Source organism: Cavia porcellus, unplaced genomic scaffold (assembly GCF_034190915.1).
Source record: "Cavia porcellus strain 051 isolate PalLab524CR breed Dunkin Hartley unplaced genomic scaffold, mCavPor4.1 scaffold_1, whole genome shotgun sequence".
Classification (NCBI taxonomy): domain Eukaryota; kingdom Metazoa; phylum Chordata; class Mammalia; order Rodentia; family Caviidae; genus Cavia; species Cavia porcellus.
The window spans coordinates 68,434,178-68,458,791 of NW_026947484.1; the positions used below are offsets into that span (position 1 = coordinate 68,434,178).

The 24,614-nt window shown below is 47.0% G+C and overlaps 1 protein-coding gene across 1 annotated transcript in view; it reads right to left on the reverse strand.

Moving 5' to 3' along the window:
• The window catches only part of Pcsk5 (proprotein convertase subtilisin/kexin type 5), a 416,016-nt gene that overhangs the window by 25,598 nt on the left and 365,804 nt on the right, over nucleotides 1-24,614 (reverse strand). Inside the window, exons 27-33 of the mRNA XM_003472222.4 lie at nucleotides 24,007-24,183; nucleotides 19,437-19,517; nucleotides 16,168-16,251; nucleotides 14,495-14,690; nucleotides 3,346-3,563; nucleotides 2,100-2,336; nucleotides 314-544 (exon numbers count right to left, since the gene is read on the reverse strand). Coding sequence (XP_003472270.2) covers nucleotides 314-544; nucleotides 2,100-2,336; nucleotides 3,346-3,563; nucleotides 14,495-14,690; nucleotides 16,168-16,251; nucleotides 19,437-19,517; nucleotides 24,007-24,183 — 1,224 coding nt within the window. The remainder of the gene's footprint in view (nucleotides 1-313; nucleotides 545-2,099; nucleotides 2,337-3,345; nucleotides 3,564-14,494; nucleotides 14,691-16,167; nucleotides 16,252-19,436; nucleotides 19,518-24,006; nucleotides 24,184-24,614) is intronic.

Below are 24,614 nucleotides of genomic sequence, written 5' to 3' on the forward strand. Positions count from 1 at the left end.
TCCCCTCCAGTGGTGCTGAAAAAGAAATATTATAGACAACACATCACTGAGTGTAGCGTATATGGTGGTGGTGGGGTAAATGGTAAGCAGGTGGGACAAGGTAAGAGATTCACAGTAAGTGCACTGGGTGACAGACACATGTGTGATGTTCTGTGTGCTATTCTCCCCCTTGTATTTTTCTTTAGGTTTAGAAATTTCCCCAACAAAGTAAAAAAGAAGCCAGTATCCACTGGGTACCAAGCATTGCACCAGGTGGTTTTCCAGAAGGAGAGAAAAACAAAGGTCTCTGGATGTGGGGTAGGAAGTAACTCACTCAGAAGAAGGCTGCTCCGCGGGCAGCTGCGACACTGGTCCTCCGCGGGCCCCGTGCAGTGGAAGCACCTCCTGTGGCAGGGCTTGCACCTGTGCGTGTCCTCGTCCCAGTACTCGATGGCGGCACATTCTTTGGGAGCCACACAGGTCCCGTGGCTGTTCTTCTGCATGCCTTCCTGGCAGGCTGTGCAGCTCCTGGGTGATGAGCACGTGAGACAGGACTCCTGGCAAGCTGCAGGTGTGACAGGGAGCAGGGTGAGAGGGAACCCTTCCTCCCAGAGACTTCTGGCTCTGGGTTCCATGTGCAAGGGTGCGGGGTCATGAGCTGGGCACAGCCCTTGGGCCATGGGTGGAGCATTCTCAATGCAAAATAAGAAAAAATAACTCTTCCCTTCTCTACAATATCCAGGGAGCTCCTCCCCGCAGAGGCCAACTCAGGAAGATTAATAACACTTCTGTGATCACCCACATGGCAGCAGAGTAACAGCCAGCAATTCTCTGGCCATGCAGTCACATGCTAGTATGTGGCCTTTCTGGCTACGGCCTTTCCTCACCTCCCAGCTGCAGCGCTGTAGGATCACCGCCTATTGACAGAACACACAGTGCACAGGCACAGGAGAGGGCCTGCGTGTAAAACAAGCACTCCAGAAATATTTGCTAGATAATAAAATGGGAATGATTTACCCCCAACCCAAGGTTTTAGAAGTTACTATTCTCTCTGCTGAGGTCTTCCCCAGGTAGATGCACCAGCAGCCTCATGTGTCCCTTTCCTTTTGTAGGGACATTTTTCAGGTCCTTCCTCAAGTGCCTCCCCACCTGCCCATCTTTCACCCCAGCTTTGTATTCCCACCTTTCCTGTCTTCCTATCTCCTTTCTTATTTCTCTTTCCTCTCCCTGTGACTCAGCTTCTTTACTATCTGTCTTCCTCAATAAAGTGTGAACTCCATGAGGGCAGGAATCATTCTGTCTTATCCTCCAGGCCTAAAAGAGCACATGGCACACAGAGGCCCCTAAAAGCATTCCCCAGGCCAACAGCTGGACGGGATCATTCCTGCTGTCATTCTCTCATCTTGTCTACACCAGGAAACTCGAGGTGCAGAACTGAAGAAGTCCAGTAGGACCAAGAGCAGAATCCAGGTCTTTAACAAGCGTGCCTGCTGGTTCTGCCCAGGAAAGTGTGTGAAGCCATCTGGGCTTTGGAAAGTCCCTCTCCAAGAACACTTCTCTCCTTTACTGGAGAAGTCCTCTGTTGATGAACAACTAGTTTCGTTTCTGCTCCATAATAACTAACGACAGACAGGATTCCACACCCAGTTAAAATGCAGGAGGTAGAAATAAGGTAGCTTGCTTCTTGAACCTGCAGGGAATGAAGCTGGCCGGTGGGCTGAAGATGAGGAGGCTGCTGTGAAAGGAGACAGAGGCATGCAGGGCACAGAGTGCTCACGCCATGAACTCAGAGTGCCTTGCAGTTTTAGGTGTACCCTCCTGAGGGTTCACCAGCTCTGCTGGAAATCATCATGGGGGAATCCTGTCTGATGCTCACCATTAAAAGAGGGTCCCGGGACTTGTTACTAAGGAAACTGCATGATCACAGCTCATGAGCGATTCACTTAAAAATTAATTAGAACAGCTTTAAAATCAGCTGCCCTGAGTGGGAAAGTTAGCATGGAACAGCAGCTGTGGCTAGAACTCCGCATTGGAACCCAGAGCCCTTTTGTCTCGGCAGAGACCAGCTCAGCAGGCTGCCGGAGACGCTGTGTTGAGCCGCACATCCCTGAAGGCTGTACCTTTGCATTCCTCGGCCTCTTCTTCATAGTAAGTCCCCTCGGGACATTGGTCTATGCACAGCCCGTCATAGAGGATCATGGAGCGGTCAGCACAGAGCTCACAGTCATCCGCCTTGGGGCCACTGCACTGCAGACAGGCTTCATGGCAGGGGACACACTGCTGCAGGTCAGGGTAGAAGCCCTGGGGACAGGACTGCCGGCACACGCCATCCAGCAGGAGGAAGTCAGGCAGGCACTCTGGGGGAAGGGAGGGACAGCTCGTTATGCCCGGGAGCCTGGAGGAAGGAACTGGCTACCTCTGCACAGGGCCAGCCTGTTTCTCACCACACTGGTTCATGTGCCCAGTACCCAGCTGCCCCACCCCTACCCTGCCAGAGCACATTCTCAACGTCTAACAAGCCCTGCTTCAGGAGGAGGAGCCACGCACGGGTGCCTGTTACATGATACAGGATTTGTGCACTGATATGCTCTGTACCCCTGAGGCTGCAGGTACTGTGCGGAAAACCTGAGCAAATTTCACAGATACTTAAAACCGCACCAAGCACCTCAGCATCTATTTAATCAAAAAGCAGTTTAGGAGTTATTGGGTTAATTTTTCATTCATTAATTGAGTAGACTAGTGCATTGTGGGTTTATTTTCCACATGTTCTTTTTCTTTTTCTTATTTTGGCGAGGGGAACCTGGTCACACCAAGAGAACCATTGGATATTAAAGCACCAGGCAAGTGAGTCTGTCTTATTTTGAAGAGGAAATTAGACAGCCTTTCCTGGGAGATAATTCAAGAGTAAAAAAGCTTTTTTACAGCAAGTGTGCTAGTCTCAGTCTTATAGTTGCCTGAACACTTATTTTCTTCTCTCTCTCTTTTTTAAATAACAGTTGTATTTCCCCAGTTCTCTCCATCTTTTGTTGTTTATGGTGAATCTCTCCTGTAAGATTCTGTGCTCAGAGTGGAGACTGTGGATTCTTAGCTGTATCTCTAGTGCCTAGGACAGTGCTTGGCATGCATTCCCTGTGTGTGTGCAGGTGTGGGTGTGCATGTGTGTGTGTAAGAAACTGTGTTTGTCATGGCTTGCAGAATGCACAGTGGCAAGTGTGTATCTCACCCTCGATTTCTTCAAGGAGACAGACAGACTTAGTAAAGGCAGAGGTGGGTGATTCTCAGGGCTCCCCTCCACACCCTGGCCTCGGAAGTGGCCCCAGCTGGGGCAGTTCTTGGAGTGAGCTCTCATTAGGTGCCCCTGGGTACCTTTGCATATCTTCTCGTGGATGCAGTCCTGACACTGCTCGGGGCAGGGCTTGCACACCCCCTCTACAGCCACGTGCCTCTCAGGGCAGGTCTTCAGGCACGCTCCTTGGGCCAGCACGAAGCCTGCTTCACACGAGTGACAGTTGGTGGCATTCCCTTCACATGTTCTGCAGGGAGGGCTGCAGCGCTCACAGGTGCCATCTTCTGCATAAAAGCCCCTGTGTCAGAAGCAGAGAACGAGGAAGAAGCCAGTCAGTGAGAGATGCGGTTCCCACCGTGTCTAGGCAAGGCTAGGCGAGTGCAGACTAAATCCCCAAGGCTGGCACTGTTGTCGAACAAGTGAGTCTGGCGGAACACCAAGGACAGGTGCTTGAAAGAACTGCATGTACCACAAAGGTGCCGATTATGAAAAAGGGCACCTAGCCAGGTGTGGTGGCACAGGCCTGTAATCCCAGCACTCAGGAGGCTGAGGCAGGAGGATCACCATGAGTTTGAGACCAGTCTCGGCCCCAGAGTGAGGTCAAAGCCAGCCTGACCTACTCAGCAAGCCCTATCTCAAAAAGAAAGAAAGAGAAAAAGGCATCCAGAAAAACACAACTAAAGCAATATCTGAATTCCTTGTGAATTTTATTTAAAAACCAATAGTTGTTAATTGATATGTAATTTAGTTAACTTTTGATTTCTGTATTTGTATATTTATCCTCTAATCCTCTACTATTACCTTTTTCTTTTCATAGTCTAATTTTACAGTAGAAAATATTTTTTGTTCAATTTCATAGTAACTTTAAAAACATTTAATCCAGTGTAAAATATTTTCGTAAAGTTCGAAAAGGATCAGCACCTTGAGAGATGGGAATCCCTTTTGCTTTTGCATTCTCCAGGCCAACCCCTGACAGCCCACTTCAGAGGCACAGCACAGAAGCACTCAACACATCTTGAGCATCTGCTATGGGCCTGTCTGTGTCTGTGTTTCGCCAGGTGGACTCTCGAGTACCTGAAGGCAGGCAGTGCGTGCTCAGGGCAGCTGTGAACCTGGCCCTTTGGGACCAATGGGAGAGAGGGGAGTGCTGGTGATGTGTCTGGGAATGGAAAGCTGAGGAGAAGAGCAGGGACGTGCGGAAGCAAGGAGGTCAGGCAGAACGCCAGCAGGGAGAGCATAGATGCCACCCCTTTTCACTCAGCACTGCCTTGGCGGAGCTGTGGGACAGCCCCCTCTGTTCAGACTCCAGGCACCAAGCCCGGCTCATCCACTCTCCCTCGGAAGCCCAGCAGGCCCAGGCTGGGCAGTGCAGGAGGTGACTGGACACCGCAGGACTTGCCTCCGCCCATCTACCTCAGGGTGCTCAGATCTACTGGGCTCAGTGGGCTCTGGTCTGTTGCTTCTCATGGCCAATATTTGTTTGTTTTTAAGACATGCTTTCATTATGTAGCCCAGGCTGATCTTCAACTTGTGCTCCTCCTGCCTCAGCCTCCTGGATGCTGAGATTAAAGGCCTATGACACCATATCCACTGGGCCTCTGCCTATCTTTGCTATCATTGGTCAAAATAAGTCACATGACCCAGTCCAACTCCCAGAGGCAGGGAAGTCAAGTCCATTTGCTTCTAGCAGAGTTAGGGTAAAGATACAGGCAGACAGAAGTGTGCACATGAAGATGGGTGAAGAAACACACTGGGGACTCTAGTTTCCTTGCATTGCAATGCTGTGAGGGGTCCCTCCTGTGCAGCATTTTTATTTGATGTTCTACTTGTGAGTTAACTGTTACAGACCGGCAATCTTCAGTCATTGACTTACTGTATTCACTCAGTAAACAAAAGTCCTCTGAGGCCAGCACAACTGCAATGCCAACTCCTGAGAGGCTGAGGCAGGAGAATCACCAGTGTGAGCCTAGCCTGAGCAGTTTAGTGAAATCTTGTCTCAAAATAAAAAATAGAAAGGGTAGAGGGCCAAGCTCAGTGGTAGAGTACCTGGTTTTTCTCAGTCTCTAGCACCACAAAAGAAACAAGCAAAAGAATGCTTTGAATAAGCCAGGAAGAAATGACAAGAGGGAATAAAAAGTCATGTTCTACAAACACACATTTATTTATTCATTTATTTCGTGTAGTAATGAGATTGAACTCAGGGCCTTCACAATGAGTCACATTCCCAGCTCTTTTCTAACCTTTTATTTTGTGAAAGAGTCTTGCTAAATTGCTAAATTATCTAGGTTGGGCACAAACGTTTGATTCTCTTGCCTCAACCTCCCAGAGTGCTGGGATTACAGGCATGTCGTACTACAATGGCAAGAAGAAACAAAACCCAAGATTTGGAGGCAGATTTATTACCTCGATGGGCACTGATCAGGATCATTGCCAGAATATCAGGCTCTGATCTCTGGTGGTCTAGCGCTTATATGAGATAAGCAAGCAGGAAGTACAGAGGCAGAAAGGCTTTTCAGTTGGGGATTGCTTTATACAATGTGCATCACAGTGGAACAGGAACTGTTACCAGGGCAGCTAAGAACCTGAAGTGTCCTGGCTCACTGGGAGCCATTTTCTGCTGCAATACCACATCCAGTTTAAAAGTCACACTAGAAATGAGAGATGAAGGAAGAAATATGAAAGAAGAAAACAACTGAGGTAGAAGAAAAGGAGTTAAATGCTATGCAGAAGAAAGCTGAGATAAGAGACCCTCACATACAGCGCTAGTATTTTTAACCTTTTTTGCTTGTAGTAGTGAACAAAAACTATCTTAAAAAGTCTGTTTTATAAACAAATTTGATAACAATAGCAGTTTGACTGGATTTGAGAAACTGGAAATGAAAGAAATGTAGTATGTTCTCAAGCAGAGTGCATTGTCCATGTGGATATGAACTGGATGAATTTATTCTTCCTGTATGTAGGACTAAGAAGCTTGAGGGTCACAGGAAGAGAGGTCTGGTCTTTCTTGCCAGTTGATCTCGAATCCTTTCAGTTCCTCAAGTGATAGGAAAGCCTTTATTAGTCATGCTGGGCCCCTTGGGGCCGCCTGGTCCTGGGTGAGGAGACAACTCGAGGTGATCCCAGGATGGGGACCCACTGCTGGAAAAAACCCACCCATCTTTGGAGGGTGAGGGCTTGGGGGCACGTGGTGGGAGCACAGTCTTCAGGGAACGTTCAGTGTGAGTCTGGCTGGTGCCTCTGACTATAGCAAACGTTTCTGTCCAGGCAGGGTTTATATCTGCAGTCAGCTAACCGCAATACAGTGTTCTGTAGTTAACCTTAGCATGGGTGGGTCTGTCCTCATCTCCTATGGACCTTTTCTCTTGGCATCATTCTTTAAAAGTGCACTATGCCAATTATTCCTATAGATTTGGATCGTAATGGGCATTGTAAGTCACCTGGGGATGCTGAGGGTTGTACATGGGTTATATGTAAATACTTGGCTATTTCATATAAGGACTTCAGCTGTGGGGAGCCCTAGAACCAGTCTTGAGGGTACTGAGGAGTTGCTGTAGTTTTGGGGCACTAAAGAAGAGCAAATCTACTTAGAAACTGAAAATAGCCAGTGTGGAGAAATCTTCAGCTTCTATTAGGAGAGACCCAGAAGACTGGGGATAAAATAATGAAAGGCAGGGACTCAAGCAAAAAGGAAAAAGAAACCAATTGAAGGCTACTGTCAGCTCAAAAATAAGTGAATATCAGAAGCCACCGGGAGGCAGCCAGAGGTGATATGCAAACATTTTTTAAGAGAATAAAACCAAACACAATAAAATAGAATAAAGCCAATCAAAACAAAACAAAGTTATATAGGATTTCAAAACAAGATAATAGGAAATCAACAATGGCTACCATAATACCTCTTGTTATGGTCAAGCCCATACCATAAGACCTAATGAAATCAAATAAAACTGAACAGAATAGAACCAATCAAAACAGAACAATAAATGATATAGGACTTTACCAATGGCTACCACCTTTCCTTTTTAGACATTTCATCCCCTTTCACTTTCATGATCTCTATTGTACATTTTGGATCCCACTGACTCCTTTAGTTTTTATCCTAGGGAGACAACAAAAGGTTCACCTATGTGAGTCCAAACCATTTCATGCAAGAGCATGATCACAGCTGCATCCATTTACCTACCAGAGCCTCGAGAGTATCCTTCTTTATAGCCGAGTAGCTTTCCATTGTGTAAAAATGCCATTTCTCGTCTGTTCTGTGGTTGATGGGCAAGCTTTTTCCTTGTTCCCTGTCACATGGAGCATTGTTTTCTCTCCTTTGACTTTCAATCTATGAATTTCCTTTCCAGTTAATGTGTTTCTTGTATACTGCATATTGATGATCTTGTTTCTTGATCCCTTCTGCCTGTGTTTCTTTTTATTGGTGAACTGAGGCCATCTGCATTAATGCTTATGGCCAGAATGCATTGGCTACTATGCTTTTCCCTGCCAGTGGCTCCCTACTTTTCTTCTCCATTCAATTGTCTGCTCCACTTGGTGATCCACTCTGCTGCTGTTCCTGGAACTGTGGTCATCTTTATCTCTCTCCAGAATATCCTTTAGCACTCTCTGTAAGGTTAGTTTGGTAGTCATGAATTCCTTCAGTTGTTCTTTGTTATGGAAGTATCTTATTTTTCCATCAGTTTTGAAAGATAGTTTTGCAGGGTACATCAATCTGGGTTGGAAGTTGTTTTCTTTCAAGACTTGAAATACTTTACTCCAAGCTTTTTTTGACTTGGTAATTTGTGTTGAGAAGTCTGTCATGATTCTGATGCATTTTCCTTTGTAGGTGTCCTGGTTTTTTTCCCCCTCTAACAGCCTTTAATATTCTGTTCTTGTGCTTAATTTTTGGGATCTTGATTATTATGTCTGCATGTAGATTTATTTTGGTTATGGCTAGTTGGAGTTCTGTATGCCTCAGTTATCTCTTTTATTCATCCTTGGGAAGTTCTCTACTATCACTTCTGTAAGTAGTCTCTTTATGTAATTTGTATTGACTCCTGCTTTTTTGCTGACACCTTTCACTCTTAAATTATTTTTCTTTGTGTCATCTTGTGGCTGATGAATTGTTATTTCCTGGTTACTTTTTTTTTTTTTTTTTTAAGAGACCTTTCCTTTCATGATTGCCTGCTGCCATCCTGTCTTCAAGGTCTGAAAATCTATCTTTAGTTTCTTTCAAGCGGGTTTGCTAGCTTTCAATGAAGTATTTAATTTCCTGAATATCTCTTTGAGTCTGTCTTTTATGCATTCCAATTCTTCTCTGTATTGTCCATTCAGAGTTTCCCTCATTTTCCTATGCTCCTCGTTTTTTTCTATCTATGTCTTCTTTAGACACACTCAGCAATGTTTTTATTAGGTTCATTTCCTCTCTTACCTGAGATAGCATTTCTGATCTGATTTCTTTTACAGCCTCATGAAGTAGTTTCTTTACTTCACTTGCCATCATTGCAGAAATTCCAGCTGTGTTACTTTCACTTTCTTTTATGTCCCTGTCTCCTGGTCTTGTTCTGTTTGGGCCAGAGATTGCCTTTTGCCTCTTTGTCTCAACATTTTCCTGGGTTCCTCCAGATGAGTGGGTTGTGGGGTCCCAGGTCTTTCCCACATTGGCTAACTGTCCACAGTGTAGGGGGATGTGTTAGGCACCTGGGTTTCTCCTAATCCAGATTCCTCAGGATGCAGTGGGGTGTGATGTGGGCTTCTCTAAACACTCTAAACACTCATGGCTCCTCCAAGCTGTGGCTGACTGGTTTTACTGGCTTGCCAGAGAATGCCAGTAGCAGCCAGTGTGCACATGGAGACAGGACTTCATTTTTTAGGATGGTTTTGGGTCCATGGCACAGTAGAGAGGAGGTTGCAGAGATGTTTTATGCTCCCTCTACATATGCAGACTCCTCCACATAATCAACAGCTCCCACTGAAGTGGTCCATTTGTTATAGCTGGTCAACTTACATCGATACATTATTGTGCTCTCTCTCAGGCTGCATATTCTATTGGTTTAGGTAAAATATAATGTATGTACCTCCATTATAGTACCATACAGAGAAATTTCCTACCTTAAAATAATCTGTGCTCAACCTAATAATCTCTTTCTCCCCAGTACCTCTTTTCACTGTCTCCATAGTTTTTCAGAATGCCAGGTTATGGGTGGAATCCTATAATATGTATGTAGCCTTTTCACACTGGCTTCTTTCACCACGTAAGTACATTCAAGGTTCCTCCTTGCTCTTTTGTGACTTGATAACTCATTTCTTTCCACTGCTGAATAATATTCTGCTGGCTGGTGTTAAAACCAATTTAATGGGAGGCCACCAGGCTGGACAGCAGCTCCAGAACCTTGGGCTCCCATGTAAACAAACTGAAACCAGTGTAAAAAGTAAGAGGACCCAAGCTTAACCAACTGGAAACTACCAACTAAACTCTAAGTAGGAACACCCCACTCTAACCAGCTAAACTTATATTTTTGGTCTCGTTTCCACGAATATCTTATAAAGGTTTCTTCTTTTTCCTCAGTGGGACATTGAATCTCTTCTTGCAGGCTGTTGTTATCAATTTATGAATCATGGAATGATCAGATAAACTTAATATTTTCATGTGCCTCAGTTTACCTTTTAACATTAGATACCACATTTATCCATTCACCTAATACTGTGGTTTGGACTCTGAGAGCCTGTATATGAAGGGTGTGGTCCCATGGGAATGTTCTTGGGAAATGGGGGGCTTAATGGGAGCCCTCTGAGGTCTTGGGCACGTGTTTTTAATGCAGGCCATGGAATTCCAGTTGGATATATAGAGAACAGTAGAAAAGCCACCAGAATGTTCTGGGACTCCTACAAAGTATGGACCACAAGCATATGCTTCCTATTTTGAATAGAATGCTCTGATTACTGTGGGGTCCCCACCTTTGTGGAAGTCCAGTCTCCTGCTTGTCTTTCCTCCTGCTTCCTGCCAAGGAACTCATCGGCTTGTTCCTGACACACACGCCTGCCATGATGTGTGACCTTGCCAGAGGCCCCAAACCTTGGGCCAACTGATCCTGAGGTAGAACCACCAAAACTGTGAGCCAAACAACCTTTCCTCTTTGCAAAGTGACCCTCTCAGGTATGCTGTCATAGGGATGGCAAACTGATTAATGCACCTTATGAGTAAAGTTGCTATCATTATCTATGTGCAGTGTTTTGTGTGAACACAAATTTTCAGGAGGTGTTTTTCAAAGAACCATTTTGCTAAAGTCAGCCTTCTCCACAGAGATCTGTGCTGGCATTTATAAAACCTTCTGTTAATGCTTTATTTCACTGTTATTTTTATTTAAGGAGACACAGTTCATTTGAAGGGAAATGATCGTACCTATTAAATTGTTCAAGCCACAGTACCTAGGGCCTAGATAAGTGCACTGTGAAAACTGCATAGATTTACAGCTTTACCTGCATTGAACGTACCCATGACAGTGACTCCCAGGGCTTCTAAGAGGACTATTTTTCTTACACTATAGTCTCAAATCTTTGTATTGGTGAATTTATACACCATAGAGATTGGTTTTGTTTTTGTTTGCTTTTTTCACAGTCACAAGCATGGTATATGTTACACTCAGACTCCTTTGCTTGGTGAAAAATATTTGAAATAGCAGTGGTATGGGGTTGATTGTTAAGCAGTTCTAAGTGCTTGGATGCTCATTCACTATAAGGTGTGCTCCTATTATAGGTCTTACTGCTGTTTTAGGATGGATCACACCCTCAGAGGCCATTTCTCAGCAATAACAACAAAGCCTCCCAGGACAAGCTGAATACTGTAGGTTCCATGGAACAAAGGGGGGGGGACCCCACAGTAATCAGAGCATGCTGTTCAAAAACAGGAAGCATATGCTTGTGGTCCATATTTTGCAGGAGGTCCCAGAACATTCTGGTGGCTTTTCTACTCTCTATATAGCACATACCTGCAATCACAGCACTTGGGAGGCTGAGACAGGAGGATCATGAGTGTGAAGCCAGTTTGGACACCATAGCAAGTTCAGTGCCATTCCAGGCTACATAGTGAGGCCTCATCTCAAAAATAATCAGCGCAAAACAAAACAAAATGTCCTGACTGCTATGTATCTTCAGTGTTCCATTGGTTCATATAAATAGTTGAGCCCAGACTTGGAGGAAAATGAAATACTGAACTGGAAGAATGCATCTCTTTCTTGTTTTAATGCATTGCCAATTCTCATGTTGAAAAATCCAGGAAAGAATTGGGGGAAAGAGATAATGACTACATAAGAAAAATGTTTGTGAGACAGTCTTGCTATGCAGTTCAGGCTGGCCTTGAACTCACTATGGAGCCCAGAGGATCCTCGAACTTATGGTGATCTTCCTGTCTCAGCCTCCAAAAGTGCTAGGATTACAGACCTGCAGCACCACACCCAGAAATGAGGAATAATATTCACAACTATGTCAATCTCACTATGGCAAAGATTGATAAGGGCACAATGACCGGCTTTGGTAAGCAGATTTCTGATCATCACTTTTGCTCTACGTATACACTGGTGGGCACATTACACTTTTCTTCATCTGTGAAGTAGGGGAAATAATACTATCTGAATAAGAGGATTCTTGGTAAGACTGCTGGGATCATACAGCTGAAGCTCCTAGCAGAGTGCACAAGCATCAGTAAACAAAAAATAGCTGTTTAAGAATAATTTCTTTCCCTTTGGAATCTCTGGGTCCTTTGCGCACCAAGGCTCTAAGAGGTACAGTGTCGGCCAAGGTGAACTTGCTGAACTGCAAGCTTTGCTCATGTTCAGATGCCTGCATTTCATCTTCAGCTCCTCTCAATATCAGTGTCAGTTCTTGATAGGAAACTAGGCTTTACCAGGCTATGCATATCCAAAACTACACCTCCACGCTGTCATTATCCATGCTTACACCTAGGGGGCGCTAAATATGTCATCTGAAAGGTGGCTCAGGTGTGCTTGGCTTCTGTCTACACCACATTGGATGTCACTTGAGGGTAATTACCATGGTTTCTGTTTTTACTCTGCAGAGTCCATCTTGCTAATGTACATAGATAAGTAAACACCTTATTAGAAAATACTTTTTCTTTAGTGTTACTGAGGATTGAACTCAGCACCTTCATACTGAACTTGATCCCCAGCCTTCTAGACACAATCCTGATAAACTAGTGAGTTGCACAGGCTGGGCTAGAACTTGCAATCCTCCTGCTTCAGCCTCCCAGAGTGCTGGGATTAATTACATGCCTCTTTTATCATAGAATTTCTTCAATCAGAAAGCAAGTGAAATATCTAATTTCTTACAATAGACACTGTTGCTTCTCCAAATTAATTTCTTGTCTCCCTCTCCTGTTCTACCTGCCAATGAACTGATTTTGCTGCCAGTTCAAGGGTGAATCAGGGTTCAGCTCAAACCACTCCTTACAGCAGTCAGCCCTTGTAGCCCAGTTTCGCTTCCTGAGATTTCACATTGGTTTTCTGGTTGACTTTGGTCTGAAGATTCTGAATGTAAAGCTGCAGAAGTCATCAGTGGATCTGTTCTAATTGGACACCGTTCTGGTGTGATGAGACCTTGCTAGGGACCTGAGTTGTCCTTTCATTCAGTGGATCCACCCTGTATATGATACCAGCCTGTTAGCAGCTGTTTCGGATATTGGGTTGGATCTGGTGGTGTCTGTGGATCCCATGCTTATGTTACCCTACACACCAGCCCGATGCTGTGTAACAATGGCAGCAGCGTTCACTTTCCTTCACCTCACCACACGGGGTGTATCACCTCATAGCATCACAGGAAGGCTGCAGCTGGGAGTGGTAGTGTGTGCCTATAATCCTAGCACTCTTCGAGGCTGAGGCAGGAACATTGCAAATTTGGGCCTAGCCTGGGAAATTTAGCGATCTAGTAAGAACTTAAAACACAAAATAAGGGTTGGGGATGTAGCTCAGTATGAAGGCTCTGGGTTCAATCCCCAGCAACCCATCACGGGGGGGGGGCAGAGAGAGAGGCATAACTTTTATTATGATTATAATTGTTCTATTTTGTTGTTAGCATTCATCTCTTCCTTTGCCTAATTTACAAGGTAAATCTGATCACAGGCTTGTGTGTATGCATGTGTGAGAAAGAGCAGCGCTCTTGTAGGTAGGGCTGGTAGCACACCCAGAGGTAGGTCTGGGACCATGTATTCCAGGGAAAAAAGACTCTTATGCTTCTGTTCCTTCCAGAGACAGGTATAGGAGGTGTGAAGGACACGTTCGTTCTGGCCAATGAGAGCAGAAGGGGAGTCTGAGGGAGTTTTCTTTCCTCTCAAAAAGCAGCTAAACGGAGAAACAACCCTTTGTCTGCCTCAAGTTGTCACCGCGTGGGGCGGGGACATGCGGTAAGCAGGCAGCCAGCGGGGGCTCTGGAGAGGACAAGCTAGGGACAAGAGCAGCGTGGGAGACCGGGGTTTCCAGGGACGTGGTGGCTACAAATGTAGCCACAGCTGGATATTCTAACTTCTTGCTAGGGGAGATAACAAAGGCAGTTATTGTCCGGGCTGTTTGGCTTGGCTTTTGTTACTCACTGCTGTAAGTTTCCTGATGTACTTTCCCGTCCACTTGGCTTCTGTTTTAGGGAAATCCTGGCAGCACTGAGGGGAAGACTAAGGGATTATAAACCAAGGGAGCGAGGAAACTATGCCTCAGGGAATAACCAACCTGACATTCTGTGATTTGCAATTCCTAACTCACCTGCTTTGTATCTCACAGGCTTGCTTTTGTGATGGTGAATAAAAAACGGGGACACCTAGTCATTAATATGAGGTGAATGAAGAGGACAGCCAGCCATGTACTGTGTCACGATGCTGTGGTGATGGTGACCCTGGTCTGTGATGGAATGACCCACAGCCTCTGAGCGATGCCTGGGTGATATCTGCGGGGTGAAACTGCTGGACCATGCATTTCTCAGAACAGCCCCCCTGTTATGCAATATGGACAGCCTGACTATATTTTCACAAAGGTAGAAAGAGGTGCACAGAACAGGCATGGAGAGAAGTGGTGTCCGGCCTTAGTGTCAGCCACTGTTACCGAGGCAGATAGGAGATTTGGCAAAGGACCTCCATGTGGGCCCTCTGACCAAGAGGGAGAGCTCTTCAGCAAGTAGAAAGGAGTGACTTGCAGGGCATCGTGGAGACCAAGCATGAGCAGGAAGCAGATGGAAGAAGAGACTTACTCAGGGCAGCTGTGGTAGCACCTGCCTCCGTGCAGGAAGAGCGGCTGGTCCGGCTGAGCGCGACACCGCGTGCAAAGATCGTCCCCGGAGCAAGAGGCACAGTCTTCCGTGCAGTTCTCACAGCTGCCACTCCTGTCTGAAGGCCACATGCCTTGGGGACAGGAGGAGACGCAGGCCTGGGCCAACAGATAAGCACCTAGGAACCCAGGAAGAGGGCAGAGAGGAGTCATCACGCGTTCTGTCCAAACAGCGCACTCAAGGCTGCTGTGAGCTTCCTGGTGGGAGCTCCCAGCACTGACTGCAAGGTCAGCAAGCCAGCCAGAGGGTGCTGTCTCCCCAGGAGAGAACTATCTAGAGGGCGATCGAGGTGGGCAGGAGGCTCTGGCCCTGTGCCTGTCACTTGCCTCCCACAGCAGATGCTGGAGGTGGCAGGGATCAGGGCTTTCTGCCTCCCACCAACCCAGCAGTGGCTCTTATAACCACCTCCCCCTGTAATGGACCAGGCCGTTCCTCATTTAATAAAGAAAACAAAACAAAACGCATGCTGGTGTGAAAGAAACCAACGTTAAAATTGTCTTTAACTCCAAAATTCCAAGGACATCCTTTTAGATTTTTGGTGTAGGGTTTTATGTTTTATACCACTACAATCTTGGTCCATATATTATTTAAATTCCATCTCTTTTTCTTTTCATTTTTCTTTTTTGGTGCCAGGAATTGAACTTGGGGTCTTGTGCTTGCCAGGCTGGTGCTGTGCCGCTGAGCTACATCCCTGGCCACCGTGTATTATTTTAAGTGTATTGCTGTTATTTTATACCATAGTTCACTACACTGTTCTTCCCGTAGCCATGGTTACTTCCCAACAGCTTAGTTGCTCAAGGTCAAAACATTAAATGGAAAGTTCCAGATAGAAAAATTCATAAATCACCTTTATTACAGTATACTGTTACATTTTTCCTATTTTATTAGTTGTTAATCTCATACTGTGCTTAACTTATAAACTGAAACTTATCATAGGAAAGTGTAGGAAAAACCGTGTAAGCAGGGGTCCAGTCCTTTGGACAATTTCAGGCACATTTTGAGGCTCTGGAACATAACTGCAAGGATACGGGGACCACTGTCCTAATGTCGCATGTTCCAATACGGCCTTCAAAGTAATCACTAACGGGAGTGTAACATTATTCATGTGATTGCACTCTGCAAACAAAACAGCATCTTATTACAGCCTCTACAAGGTTTTGTGGTGAAGACGGTGATGATTTATTGAGCTATTATGTTGCTGACCTTTCCCCCTCCTCTCCTTACCCTAACCTCAGCACCAGCAGCGAAGCCGGAAAGACAGGTGGACTTTTTGTCCACACTCAGGATCTCTACCTCATGGTCTCTTATCTCAAAATAGCAAGGGAATCTGCAAAGGCATTGAGGACCCACAGACCCCACTAAATTCTCCGGCCAAGCCAATCTTGACTGTGTTTTTTAATTGAGAACCTCTTTCCCATTGGAAAGCCAGTGTTTATTACTGGCCCAGTGTGGGTCCCTGGGAGTCTCCATAGCAGCCACTGCGGTGAGAATGTGCTAGAATGAGGTCCCGCAGACCTCTGCATGTGGATGCCAGCCGCAGGAGGGCCAGGGAATCCGCCTGGCTGCTGCCTGCTTCGGCCACACGCCACACTAACCTTTCGGACAGGAAGTGCACAGCTCTGCAGACCCATTGCAGGTTTTACAGGAAGGATGGCAAGGCTGGTGTTTTCTCAAAACATCTAAAGGGGAAACAAACGAGGTTCCTTTGAACAAGCTATAGCGTTAGTGCTGGAGAACCCTCATGGGTGATTTCACCCCCTTTTCTGCCCCAAATAGAATCTCTTGGCTTTTACCTTAGTTAACTCCTGGCACCTGCCCATCATGTAGATTTTACTCACTATTTTTCATATTTTAACATCATTACAAGGGTAAAATATACTGTATTTATTTTACTTGCTGAGCAGCCATGTAAAGCATCAGGAGCCACCTGATTGGAAACACTGAGTGAATTTATTTTTAAATTTGCATTAGTCGTATGTATTTGGAGCAGATAATGGTTGCTTTCCTCATGGGGAGCTGGTAAGTGTGCATAACAGGTCTTATTCTTTCTACCTCTTGCTCCCTCATTGGCAGCTGATCTTCAGCACTTTCTTTGCAACCTTGCAGGGATCAAGAACGTAGTCATCCTGTTTCTTTGGTCATTGTCTTTGCCAAGAGTTTCTTTCTTTCCTTTCCTTTCTTTCTTTGTTTCTTTCTTTGCTTTCTTCCTTCTTTTTTCCCTTCTTTCCTGCCTTTCTGTTTCAGGACTCAAATTCAGGACCCTGCCTTCTCAGGCAGGCGCTTGTGTGCTGAGCCTCTTACAGAAACACATTTTTTCTTGCTCTTGGAAAACCAGGTTACACTGTCAGTGTTCAGGCCTGTGCTCTTCAGTGCAGCCCCGCGGACTGCACCCTGACCCACCTCACCTTAACTCAGCCGAAGGCTGCCCGGAGCTCATCGCCCCGCCAGGCGCCCCACCCCCACCCCTGGGACCGCGCGGGAGCCGGAGCGGCCCCCACCTGCCCCCCACCCCCGGGCTGTCCTGTCGCCACCCCATCCTGGCCCTCTCTCGTCTCCTCCTAGGCAGCAGCTCCAGGGTCCACCACCTACAGATCCCACCACTACAGCCCTGGGCTTAACCAAGGCGACGGCAACTCCACTCCAGCCCGCTCTTGTCCCCGCCTCCCCACGCTCCTACTCGACCGCCGGGCGGGGGCGCTCCCGGGAACCAGGCAGATGCAGGTACGTGAGCGTGGGCGCGGGGGCACGCGCACACACGCCGACAGAAACAATACATCTACACACACGCGTACGGAACCCATGTGCAAACAGCAGTGCATGCACACACATGCACACACACGCACGCACACATTCATACCACTGCCCAGGCTGCCACACTGGGTTTGTTTTCCTACTTTGGAGAGAAAATTTTGCCCTGGCTTTTCAGTTCACAACAAAAGCTAAAGACTGGTGTACCCCCTCCCCAGGAGGGGGATGAGCCTCACACAGCCAGGTTGGCCACGCTGCCCACACAAAAGTGGTCCCAAAGGCCCCTTTCACCTGACAGTGGCACTGAGCTCACAGGAGAAGACAGCGGAAAGTGCTCAGTCATGGGAAGTTGAGTGGATGCGAGATGTGGTTCAAAGAATAACATCCACTCTGTGTTCAGGGCACGGGCTGATTTTCTTCCTCGTTTTCTTTTCTCTCTTTTTGTCTTTTTAAGACAGAGTCTCGCTATGCAGTTCAGGCTGGCCTTAAGCTCACTTTGTAGCCCAGGATGGTCTCAATGATCCTCCTGCCTCAGCCTCCCCAGTGCTGGGATTACAGGTGAGCACCACCACACCCAGCTCTGATTTTCCTTTGATTTCATTTTTGTACTAACAGATCATACATATAAAGACATTGGTTTTACTTAATTTTAAGAATTATTCAAAGTGTGTACTTACACATGTACATGTATTCTTAATTGCATATATCTTTCATTTTGCCTATATTTTACGCATAAAATCCGTGCAGAATGCAGCAATGCCCAGTTATTTCCACCAGAGGGAGCCCTGCACAAGCAGTTCACAGCCATTGTCATTTTCCCCAGCTATAGTTCAAAAGATTAGCTAACCTGGATAGACAAAAAGGGAAACCTTAATCGTGGTTTCCCTTCCTTCCCACTCCAGAAATTCTACACTGGACAGGACTTAAAACGGGGAAGGAAGAAAGCAAGAAGAATTTCTTTGACTAAGAAAATTTATCGTCCCCCCTTCAGAAGTGGCTAGAGTTAAACCATGTAAATGACTACAGCTAAAGCCAGGGGTTCACTTCATTTCACTGATTCAGTTTATTATCTATATAATAGTCACAGGGTCCAACAAGGATGAAAGGTATACACTGTGAAATCTCCCACTTCTTTATTCTTTTAACTACAGACTCCAGTCAAAGTGATCACTTTGTCTTCTATCATCCACTCACCCATCCATCCATTCATCCACCTACCCGTCCACCCACCTACCCATCCACCCACCTACCCATCCACCCACCAATCCATCCACCCACCAATCCACCCATCCATCCATCCATCCATCCACCCGCCCACCCATTCATTCACCCACCAATCCATCCACCCACCCATCCATTCATTCACCCACCAATCCATCCATCCATCCATCCATCCATCCATCCATCCATCCATCCATTCATCCACCCACCCATCCACCCATCCATCCACCTACCAATCCACCCGCCCATCCATCCATCCAACCCCCCATCCATCCACCCCTCCATCCATCCACCCACCAATCCACCCACCCATCCATCCATCCACCCACCAATCCACCCACCCATCCATCCATCCATCCACCCATCCACCCATCCATCCATCCATCCATCCATCCATCCATCCATCCACCCATCCACCCATCCATTCATTTGTTTCATTTGCAGTGTTACAGATTGATGGCATGGCTTGCTAAAAGCTGCACAAATGTTCTACCACTGAGCTACATCTCCAGCGCTGCCACCCCCACTCTCACCTCCATTTTTAAAAATTTTGAGACAGAGCCTTGCTAAGTTTCCCAGACTGGCTTCAGACCTGTGATCCGCCTGCCTCAGCCTCTGCAGGAGCTTTGATACAGGCATGCCCCATGGCACCTGCTTCCAAGAAGGTCTTTTTGACAGCTTTTCCCAGGCTTAAGGCTGATGTCCCTGTATGCTGCAGAAATCTCCACCGCTGGGTTTCCTTAGTTTCCCTCAGTGAGCGCCCGCTGACATTTGCTTCTGGCCTCCTCTCCCCATCGCTCTTAGGGTTTCAGCACCTCCACCCCCCTCCCCCAGCTTTCTACAGAGCAAAGGCTGTCTCTTGGCAGTGATGGTCTCCTCCCTGCTTCCCTGTTACCTCTTTTGATTTGAACTTTCTGCCTTCGTCGTTCCTGCAGCAGGTTCTTCACCAAAGATGGGTTTGTGGTGGACACAGCTTCTTTTTATTAAAAAAAATAAAGTGCTTTTTAATGCCAAAGAGATAAAGATCAGCTTCACCTACAACCCCGCCACATAGAATTGGCTGCTGTGTATACTTCAGTGCCCAGATTTTCCATCTCTGTGTGGATCGTGTGAGTGTAATTATGAATACATAGGCAATCATTTATACATTTATATCATAACTCTGTATGCTGTCTTCAACATTATATCTTACAGGAATTTTTCTTTTAAAATTCTTTTTTTTTGTATATATGTATATTTTTTGTACTGGGGATCGAACTCACGACCTCATGCTTGCCGGATGAGCACTTATGCTGCTGAGCTAAATCCCCAGCTTCTTTTAAAATTCTTTGCAAATATCATTTTTTTTAAATACTGGCATTGAACTCAGAACCTTGCGCTTGCCAGGCAGGTGCTGTACCACTGAGCTATGTCTCTGGCCCCTTGAAAACATCCTTTTTAATGGTTTGTATATTTATTTGTATGACTCACAACCCATTTTTAGATTGGCCCCTCATTTTGGGTGTTTTATCATCATATATAAAGCTGCTATCAACACTTCTGTGAGTATACATGCTTGGTAAGTCAGGGCTCTGCCTGGTCACTTGTCATCTCAAATGGTCATTATTTGCTGCCTTCTTTCTGTCTTCTCCAGTCCTACATTATACTTTAGACTCCTCAACTCCTTCCTTGGATGACACCAGGAGTGCTACTTTGAAAGTGAACTGATGGATCAGGGCACAGGGCTGGGAGTGGGAGTGTCTTCTGGAAGACACACGTGCACCCCCTCACATTTCATTCTGGAAAATGTTCCAAATGCAGTAGCTTCATGCTCTCATTTTATGGATGGGGAAACCGAGGCTCAGAGAGGATGAGAATCTTGCTTGAGGTCACATTGCTAGGAAACAGCAGAGCCAGGATTTGAGTTCAGGTCTGCCTCACCCTGGAGTTCTTCTTTCCTTTGCAGGGTCTCGGGTTGTGCATGCTATGGAAGTGCTCTACCGCAGAGCTGCACTTCCAGGGCCCGCCCCTCCCTAACTGTAAAGTCCGCCTCCACTAGAGAGATGTTTTTCAGTAATTAACCCGGATTTGAAAGTAGTTTGAGAGAGGCCAAAGCAGTGATGGGCTGGTAAAACAGCTTTCTAGAAAAAATAATCTCTATTTGTGGTGTTGCCAGTTTCTGTAGTGTAAAGAACTCCTGGCAGAGCTGGTTTTAATCACCAGGAGTTTGGCAAACCACGCACAAAATTCCAGGGTGTTTAACAATCAGTAGAGTGGCTCCTTTCACTTCTGTCTGTCCATACATAGAGGGACAAAGTCCTACTAAAAGTCAGGTTTCTGTGGCATCTTTAAAGATTTTAAAGTGCAGTTATTATTATGCAATAAGGTGGCTCCTTGCCTTCAGGTGAGCCTGGCGTCGGTGTCTGTGAATGGCTCCAGGTTCCGAAGATCGGCTATCTATAAACTGTTCAGATGCAGCTAACAATAAAAAGTTAGCTCCCATGTCTGCATTTTGTAGATCGGATTCTCACGTCACTGGAGCCTGCTCCACTGCAGTTTTAATCGGTGGTGCAGGAAGTGGGTAGGGGAGTTCTCAGGCATCACTTCTGGGACCTCCCAGCACTGCTGTGAGGGCCGGCAGGGAGGGGAGAGAGCCACCTACGAAAATCCAGTGCCTCCTGGGACATTTCCCCCGATGCTGCCTGGTGTGAGGCCACAGCACTGCTGGAGAGGTCCAGGGTTTGTTTAATATTAGTTTTATTTCTGCCCCATAGAGACACTGGACCAAATAATGATGACGACCCATTAGTGATTCGGGCAGGGGCGGCAGAGGTGGTCCATGCATCTGAGCAGTGATTTCGGTGGCTGGCAGGGCAGAGGGTTGGGCGGCTGCCTCCACAGATTGCTTGGCCCTGGCTGGCCGGATGTGTGCTGCAGTGCTCACCCTGGGACTAGGCTGGGAGCCTTCCCCGCTGTGCTGGTCGCCTTGGCTGCTGCCTACTCCTTGTCAACCACAGTATCCCAGAGGGAGCTCGGGGAACTCCAGCTGGTCTTTGATTTCAGATGTACTTTCCCAATGCACACTGACCCATGCTTTGTGGGGTGCTTGGTGATCCTCAAATGCAAATGTGGTCCCACTGTTTCCACTGGGAAGCACCATGGTGAAGGAATTAACTGATGTTCCTTCTTCTCTACCTGAGTCTGAACCTATGTTTAAAACCAAAATCAAAACCGCTGAAATCCTTGTTGGTACCACCTAGTCGGCTGCGTGCTCAGAGAAACGCTCTGTAATTTGTCTGGGTTTCTTCTAAATTGGCCCAGCATGACTGCAATCTGCTTTCCATCATCGGAGAGGTGTGGCTCATTAGTGTTCCCTCTCTGGAACTCTCCGTCTCCTGTTACACTCCTGACCTTGTTTTTAAGGAGAAGGCAGCAGGAGAAAGATGTAGGCATTGGCTCTGATACTCCGGAGGCTTTCTGGAATGCATTTCTCCTTTGCTATCCATTTCAGGCCTTAAAGGGTGCCAGGGGAGCTGAGCATCACCTTGCTTTGTGAATAAGCGGGGTTTTCTCTTTGTTAATCCTCTGCCTGTCTTATTTCATAGATCACAGATGTGGAAATGCGCAGCTCTGTCATTGACTTTATTTCCTTTGTCCAGCCATGAGAAACATTCTCATCTGCTTCTTGCATCCCTTATTAGTGTGAAAGTCCCAAACAGAATAAATCCTTCCTCTCTTCAGAAAACATCATACTGTGAGCACAGAAAAAGCAGGGTGGTGGCATAGTGCTCCAACAAAGGGGAGCAATCCAAGTCTGATTTTTGCTTGCAAAATGCGTAGCCCAGTTGAAAAGACGTGCGATCACACGGCGGGCAGGTCTGCCTCAACTCTTGGCTCTTTTGGATCTGCTCATCCTCTGGATGCCAGATAAAATACAGATGTTCTTAGTGAGAGATGCAGGACCAGACCATTTCTCTCCTGGCGTGCACGAATGCCTGAGTGCCAGACACACTCATTCGCAGCATTTTGGCTATAATCATGGAAGATATCCCAATCTGGGCCGAATACTTTTTTTCTAGCTCCATCTCTAAATCAGGTCCTGAGTGCTCCGAGGCCGCTGGCTTTGGAATGGTTGAGCTGCTCTTTAAGTCTATGTGCAGAGCTGTTCTAGCAGACAGCAGGCGCAGACATGCTCCTCTGCAAGCAGCTGGAAATCTCTCTCCTTCCTGCCCTACCCCACTCTGAGCCCTTTGGGGACTTGCCCTGTGTGGTGTCCTTCAGCTGCTATCGCTCTGCACTGTGCTGACCCCGAACTGATCCTCGCCCCATATCAAACGGACAGCACCCTTTGTTTTTGAGAGCATCCCCGTGTAGAATGCACATCTGATTTCTTCCAGTAGGAGGAGGAATTTGTTTTATGACCACCTTGGACATGGAGAGGTCACCGAAAGCCTGCGACTGCCTTGTAAGAAAGCACATAACCAGGGTGGGAACGTGAGACCCAGTCTCAGGGCTCAGGAAGAGGAGACCCCGCAGTGCTCCTTTTCCGGCCTGCTTCCCTGGTCTGCAGCAGAACGGGGGCAGCTTTAAGGGAAGCCCTTATGCAGCCAGCAGGGTCCTCCGTTTTAGTGCAAGACGCAGTGCCTTAGGTCTAACGGGCAGGTTCCTTACCAGGCGTGAACAGACCCATGCACTAGAGAATGACAGAAATTCCTATTTCTTTTTCCCTCCTTTGTTCTCTCTCTCTCTCTTCTTCCTTCTTCTCTTCCTTTTGTGCTGGGGGATAAAAACTCAAGGTCTAAAGGCTCTACCACCAAAGTTACACCCCCACCCCAATTTGAGAGTTTTGTAAGAAGACAGCAGTTGAGTCATTTGCCTCCTATGAGCCTCCTCATGCTCCTGGGCACCTCGCCTAGGTAGAAACTCAGGTTGCCAGGCCATTCACAAAATGCTCTTTGGCTAAATGTGGTGGTGAAGTCGGTAAACTTCTGCAATCCTAGCACTCAGAAGGCTGAGGCAGGAGGATTATTGTGAGTTTGAGGCCAGCCTAAACTACATAGTGAGATCCTGTCTCAAAAGAAAAAAGAAAAGAAAACAAACAAATCAATAAATAAAGTGCCCTTTGTAGCTAAGTGCGGTACCACACATATGTAACCCAGTTACTCAAGAGGCAGAGGCAGGAGGATCTCAAGTTCATTTTCAAGAGTGTTTGCCTAGCATATGTGAGTCCCTAGGTTTAATCCTCAGCACCAGAAAACAAATCGACCTTCAGGTGACCCCCCCACCCACCCACTTTCCGCAATTGCCAGCCCCACTTTCCTCCCCCTCCCACTACCGCCCCCCACCCCGCAGCAGCCCACACGTGATTGTCACACGGGCTGTGTGTCTCTGCCCAGCCTTCTTCCCCTGGAGATTGTGAAGCACGGGGGCAGCAGAGCAGGGGGGCAGGGGACCAGGCTGCTGAGGGGGCCCTGTGAGGCACCTACCCTTTGGGGGCTGCGGCTTGCATGTCCCATGCAGCAGTCTCAGTCCTGTCCGGCAGCTGCTGCACTGGTCGCTGCCCAGGCCTGTGCAGCTCTCGCAGGCCGGGTGGCAGGGCTCGCACTCTCCCAGGTCTGCGTCTCCGTAGAAGCCTGCCCCACACTCGCGCACGCAGTGGCCACCTGGGGACAGCGGGCAGGGCGCGTGTGAAGGCGGGCTTTGCGTGCAAGGCCATGCTCACGGCATCCCTACAAAGCTTGCGATCAGTTTTTGTTTGTTTGTTTTGTTTTGTTGTCTTTTTCAGACAAAACCTCACTATGTGGTTCAGGTGGCCTTAGGCTCACTTTGTAGCCCAGGCTGGTCTCGAACTTGCAATGATCCTCTTGCCTCAGCCTCCTGAGTGTTGGGATTACAGGCTACCATGCCCGGTTTGTGACTGTTTTTAAAGAAACCCTGATGGCTTTAGCATATTTCGGCCCAGGAACGTGGTTACGATTTAAGGGATCAGGAGCTTAGCTTAGCATCCTTGAAGCTCTGCAAGGAAAATTAGGCTCCGGGGATGGCCCGTGGGGCTCACTGTCCACCTCCCTCTGTCCACCAGCCAGGGTCAGGC